The sequence below is a fragment of the Gnatocerus cornutus genome, chromosome 4 (genome assembly GCF_029298725.1).
Source record: "Gnatocerus cornutus isolate USDA-ARS CGAHR chromosome 4, icGnaCorn1.1, whole genome shotgun sequence".
In the NCBI taxonomy this organism is placed as follows: domain Eukaryota; kingdom Metazoa; phylum Arthropoda; class Insecta; order Coleoptera; family Tenebrionidae; genus Gnatocerus; species Gnatocerus cornutus.
Genome location: NC_142236.1, coordinates 18,814,605 through 18,820,392, shown reverse-complemented (window position 1 = coordinate 18,820,392; position 5,788 = coordinate 18,814,605). Strand labels below are relative to the sequence as shown.

General features: G+C 36.6%; 1 protein-coding gene across 2 annotated transcripts; it reads left to right on the top strand.

Annotated features, from left to right (window-relative positions):
• The first annotated feature begins 919 nt into the window (after positions 1–919).
• LOC148176551 (protein tolkin-like) lies at positions 920–5,136 on the top strand. 2 transcript variants are annotated; one of them, XM_088033946.1, is made up of 6 exons: positions 920–1,490; positions 1,550–1,698; positions 1,747–2,624; positions 2,671–3,768; positions 3,820–4,520; positions 4,568–5,136. In XM_088033946.1, the coding sequence occupies exons 3-6, from the start codon at positions 2,567–2,569 to the stop codon at positions 4,667–4,669; spliced, it is 1,959 nt and encodes a 652-aa protein (XP_087890072.1). In that variant the 5' UTR covers positions 920–1,490; positions 1,550–1,698; positions 1,747–2,566; the 3' UTR covers positions 4,670–5,136. The 2 variants fall into 2 exon arrangements, with proteins under 2 accessions (XP_087890072.1, XP_087890073.1); XM_088033947.1 differs by having other exon boundaries at positions 920–1,698.
• The last annotated feature ends 652 nt before the right edge of the window (positions 5,137–5,788 follow it).

Sequence of the window (5,788 nt, the reverse complement as noted above, 5' to 3'; positions counted from 1 at the left end):
CAAAATTTGGCTTTTGACTTTTTAAATGTCGAATTTTGCTCCTTCATTGTTCCTTCTAATTTCTATGGATACAAAAGAAATGTGTAGGTAGGTACAATATTCTTATGTTATCATGTTGCCAAATTTACTTATAGAAATTTACTCTTAGAAAACTCTGAATATAAAAATGATTTTTTTTAAATATTTTTCTCGAGTTGCTGTGACCCTAATTGACATCGTACCGACACTTTGGCACGCTTGTTTTGGGAAACTCTGTACCTGTCAGTTTGACAGGAATTGTAAGTAAGTAATCGTTTTCTACCCCCATTTATAGATGATTAATTGGTTTCTGTTTTTCCCGCACGATTTCTCAAATTCCGATCATTGAATCTGCACAAACAGACTTTTTTTATCCGCATCCCAGAGCAGTGCGGAAATACTGTCAAAAAAGTGTCAATTTTAAACTAATTGTCCGAGCTGTCACTTGAAGTTACTATAGTTAAATTTTGTTGTTTACTGCGATTGTAGAAAAAATATTGTTCATACTCGTGCAAAACAAATATTATGCACGCGATGCGTAAAACAGTACCATTTCGCAACTTATCTCTAAAATAGCTATTTAGTAACTTTTCATTTTAACACCAAAAATTACTACTCATTCCAGCACGGTTTTTGATTGTCATTTGAATTTCAAAACGACACACTTTTAGGTACGAGTGTGCAAAAGTGGCATGCAAGAACGTCAAAGTGATGTCAAATTCTGTCAAATAAGCTGTCAATTTTAAAATAGTTTTCGAAATTGTCACGTAAACATTTATTTTAAAATTTTACACAAATCCATACCTCAAAACAGTGCGAAAATAATACCAAAAAAGTGTCAATTTTTACTTGAAGTATTTCATTGTTAACTTTTGCATTTTACTCCTATTGTAGAAAAAATCTTATTTGCTACTCGTGCGAAATGGATGTTACGCACGCAATGTGTTGTCTACTTGGCCTAGTGCGAAAACAATACCATTTCATAACATGTTTGCCAAAATATTCTTAATTCTACCATCAAAAATTGTTTAGTTATTCTTTTTGGTGACTTCTCATTCCAGCACGCTTTGTGGTGACATGACAGAGAGAAACTTACTAAAAATCGTGAAAGTATGAATGCATATCGAAACAAGTTTCTTATCGGTTTGCAATCTTAAAATTTGAGAGAAAATTTTAACTCTAAGTTAATCATAATTTGTTGACACTGTCAAGCGCGCGTTTTACTTTATGATTACGGACGCTCCTTTATGAACGCTGGACGATAATTGTACCAAAAGTAGTTGATGTTCTGCATATCGCAATTATTCGTAAAGTCCAGTACGGCCTTGGTAAACAAATTCTTATACCGGATGTCAACAATAATCTTCAAGCAACAGTGTCGACGCCACACAACTTCCAACCACTTCAGAATGTGTTCCATTATAATTTCATTTCTTGTGTGTTTTTTTCAAGTCACAGATTCTACAGAAAAGGTATGCGATTTCTGCTAATTTGTATCATACAGGGTGATTCCTTCCCAATTCCCAACCAGGTGGGCAATGATACTGATGTTATAATCTCCCCCAAACTTAGTAACGCTCGTTGGGATGATTTTAACGTTAATTTAAGCGACCCGAGTATCTTCAGAGCTGCTGTTACCGATTATCATTATAATATACGTTCAGGATTGAATATTGATGAGTAAGAAAACCAACGCGTCTCATAATGTATTCATCGTTTTTTTTTCAGATTCTTTATTGTTGTCGTTCTTTTTGTCATGCTTGTTTGTTATGTGTTATACCTGTTCCACTACATCGTACATCGTGCTACAAGATTTCGAAGAACACGATTCTTCAAATTAGACAAAAACCAGTTGTGATTGTGGTTGAGAGTGGAAAAACCAGCACAAATGAAGAACAGGGTGAGAATTTGTGAAACAAGATCAATTAAAAATAGATAAAAACTTAGAAAAGAGTGATGTTTACGAATGCAATTTGCCCTGTAGGAGCCACTTAAATGCAAAAAACCCAAAAACCCTAAAGATGGCGCAGACCGTATCTTTATATTTCTCGTAGTTTCGAAAATACTGAACATTAACATTTCGGAGCTGAAAATTTACCACCTGAAACTTAAATCGGCCATAACTCAGTTATTTGTGGTTGTATGAAAAATTTCAGCAAGGATTTGAAATTTGTGTGAAATTCTGCGTTAATTGAGCCCCCCTGACTAAAGTATGCTATTAAAATAAGCGAGAAATTGACTAAAGTACGTAGGTAGTCAAAATTTTTTTGAAGAAATAAAATTTTTGACTTTTGGGAAACTATATAACAAATTTGTTGACTTGTGTATTAATGTGGAGTAACAGTTTAACTGCCCTAATGCATAGAAGATAATTTTGATTAACATGAAACTGTTGTTCCCCAATTTTATGGACACTCCATAATCCGAATTAAATCTAAGCAATTAAACCTCATATATCAGGATTTATCTGATAACAAACCTTTTATAAGCCACGCCTGGAACACGTTCTGTTAATTTTTCTTCATCCTCGAAGCTTTCAATTTAAAAAATGATAATTTTGGTCGTGGTACTACTTTTTTTCGACCAGACCTCTTCACTCGCAGCTGGTAAGAATCCCACAATTTTTCTACAAAAATCAATAAAGAATTCCAGGTTGTGGTACCACATTGTACCAACAATCCGGTACTCTATCTCTCCCCAGCGACTCCATTTTGTCCTGTCAGTGGCGTATCGTTGCGGGGGAGTCCGAGAAAATCGTTCTAAACGTAAGAGATTTAAACATAGTGAAGTCTCGTGGGTGCGAAGTGGGTTCTCTTGAAGTCTACGATGGGTTCTGGGACACGTCACCCCTTCTGGGGCGATTCTGTGGCTCTGGTCCTCTCAATCTTCTATTGTCGTCCTCAAACAAGATGTTGGTCAACTATGTTAACCCGAACCAAGGTGGTACTTTCATGGCGACTTACGAATCCGTGTGTGGAGGAGCTTTGTTTTTGCAAAATAGTACCACTTTGAAATATCACGAGTCGGGGATAACGTACCCCAACAGTAAGAAATGTGTTTGGTTCATTATAGTACCCGATGAGTACCAAGTCCGTTTGGACTTTACAAAATTCCGGTTGGAGTACGAACAGAACTGCCTCTACGACTACGTTGAAATCGTCGACGGTTTAACCCAAAATGTTACTGTTGGGAAATTCTGTGGTACCGAGGTACCACCTCCTATATATTCTTCCTCGAGTTCCCTCCAAATCAAATTTGTTTCTGATCATTCCGTCAATGATGAAGGTTTTGAGGTTGATATTAGTCTACATCGCGATTATTGTGGTGGTACCCACGGTTGTGCCCATTACTGTAACAACACAATGAGTGGGTACACTTGTACTTGTAGAAGCGGGTACCAGTTGCTACCCGATGGTAAAAACTGTGCCCTCATTTGTGGTGGTACTTTAAATGCGCCTTATGGAAGTATAGAATTTTCGTCTCATTTTGGAGCTCCCACGAGATGTGTTTGGGACATCTCAGTTCCCGTGGGACACGATATAACAGTGGAATTCTTCAGCTGCACTGAGACTCTTTCATGCGGAACTCAATCTTTGGAGATCTTCAGCGGAACTGGGAGTTCGGCAGTTCATGAGACCCTCTGTGGAGTGCTGCCGACAGACCTGAAAACTTATCAAAGCAATATCTTGAAGATTGTCTTCACGTCAAACAGCAACGCTGGAGCGGAATTCTCACTGAACTACGCCAGTTGTAAGTATAAGCAACGGTACCACCTGCAGCTCTTAAATGTTATGTTAACAGTTCCAAACTCTTGCGGTCCGCACAATGGTAACTGCCGCCACCAATGCCGCGACCACAAGTGTCTTTGCCAAGCTGGCTACGAGTTGCAACCAAACAATCTCGATTGCAAATTGGGTCTGTGTAACTACGAGATTTCTGCGCTTTCTGGTGAAGTTACCAGTCCCGGGTACCCTGGTAACTACGCCAACAAACTAAACTGCACTTGGAGCTTCAGAACTACTCCAGGTCACACCCTTGCAATAAACTTTTTACTGATCGATCTCGAACCTCACACTACTTGTCATTACGACTACATCAAACTTTTTGATGGTCCGTCGTCTGGTAGTACCGTCTTATCTCAACTTTGTGGTAGAAACAAAATTAATGGTACTTTGGTACGGTCTGGCTCGAATGAAGTTTACATGATTTTCAAATCTGATGTTTCAAACACTGGTCTTGGTTTCCGAGCAAATTATTCTTCAGTTTGTGGTGGGAATTGGACAGCTGATAACGTAGAAAATTACATTTTCTCTCATGATCGGTACTTGGTTTCTGACTACTATAATAATATGAACTGCAGTTGGAATATTTTGCCAAAATTGGGTCACAGAACAAAGCTAACAATTGAGACTTTTCATCTCGAGTGGAATGAGTATTGTGTCTACGATTTTGTTGAAATATTTGAAGATGGGAGGGCTTTAGGAAAATTTTGCGGTGTTAATGTGAGTATAAAATTCATTGAAAATTGACGTGTAATCATCATTTTTAGATACCTCATGAGTTTGAGTCGCAAGGTCTTTTGACGATTCGATTCAAAACCGATGGAAGTGCAGCAAGAAGAGGATTTCAGATAAAGTACCAAGCAGTTTAAACGTTTAGCTATTTTGCAAAATGTGCATTTTCTTTAATATCCTATTTGGGATTTTGAGAGGCTTTCTATTCCCATCACATTTAAATCTCTTTAATATTTCAATTTTTTTCTGGTACTTAGCTTTTGTAGAATTTTCAGTTCAATAAAATTTAAACTTAGTCATAGTTTGTACAAGGTGTTTATAAATGTTTCTAGCATCAAGGGTGGCTGTGAAATGTCAAAGAAATTTGCCGCTCATTACAAATGTGGGTTTCGATTTTTCAACTGACATTTGCAGTTAACCTCAAACATGAAGCAAAGTAAGTTTTGAGATATAAACTGTTCCAGTTGTGATTTAAAACCTGAAAATTGAAAACTTGGGCACAAAATCATAACTAAAACGTCATTGAAGTAAGTAACATTATAAATAATTTTCAAGATAGTTATATTCACTATGAAAACGAAGCGGCAAAATAGTGCATGGCAGAAATTCCAGAGCCACCCTTGATGCTAGAAACATTTATACACACCTTGTAGTTATTTACAGTAGAAGTGCAATGATCGAGCTTTCGGTATGAGCTTTTCGCGATAATACTGTTCATGATTTTTATACAGTAGTCATTGTATCGTAGAGGTACCGTAAAAATAACGAATTTTGTTTTTTCTTAAAAATAATTTTAATTGTTTTCTGTAATTTCGAGTGTGCGCTTCACATTTATCGCCATTTTTATGTGTATCACCCTAAAGTTCTCTAATACAAGGTGTTTATAAATGTTTCTAGCATCAAGGGTGGCTATGAAATGTCAAAGAAATTTACTGCATATTACAAATGCGGGTTTAGATTTTTCAAGTGACATTTGTAGTTAACCTCAATCATAGAGCAAAGTAAGTTTTGAAAAAAAAACCTGTTCTAGTTGTGGTTTGAAACCTAAAATTCATAAACTTGGACACAAAACCGTAACTGAAACGTCGTTGGCGTAAGTGACATTATAAATCATTTTCAGGATAGTTATATTCACTATGCAAACAAAGCGGCAAAGTAATGCATGACAGGAATTCCAGAGCCATCTTTGATGCTAGAAACATTTATAAACACCTTGTATAATTTTTTATAATTCAAGTTACAATAAGTTACAAACG

Bases quoted from the DNA above. Each gene is read 5' to 3' on its own strand.
- LOC148176551 (XM_088033946.1), top strand. From the start codon at position 2,567: ATGATAATTTTGGTCGTGGTACTACTTTTTTTCGACCAGACCTCTTCA. The intron at 3,769-3,819 runs GTAAGTATAAGC...TTATGTTAACAG, and splicing joins CTCACTGAACTACGCCAGTT to TTCCAAACTCTTGCGGTCCG. The intron at 4,521-4,567 runs GTGAGTATAAAA...CATCATTTTTAG, and splicing joins GAAAATTTTGCGGTGTTAAT to ATACCTCATGAGTTTGAGTC.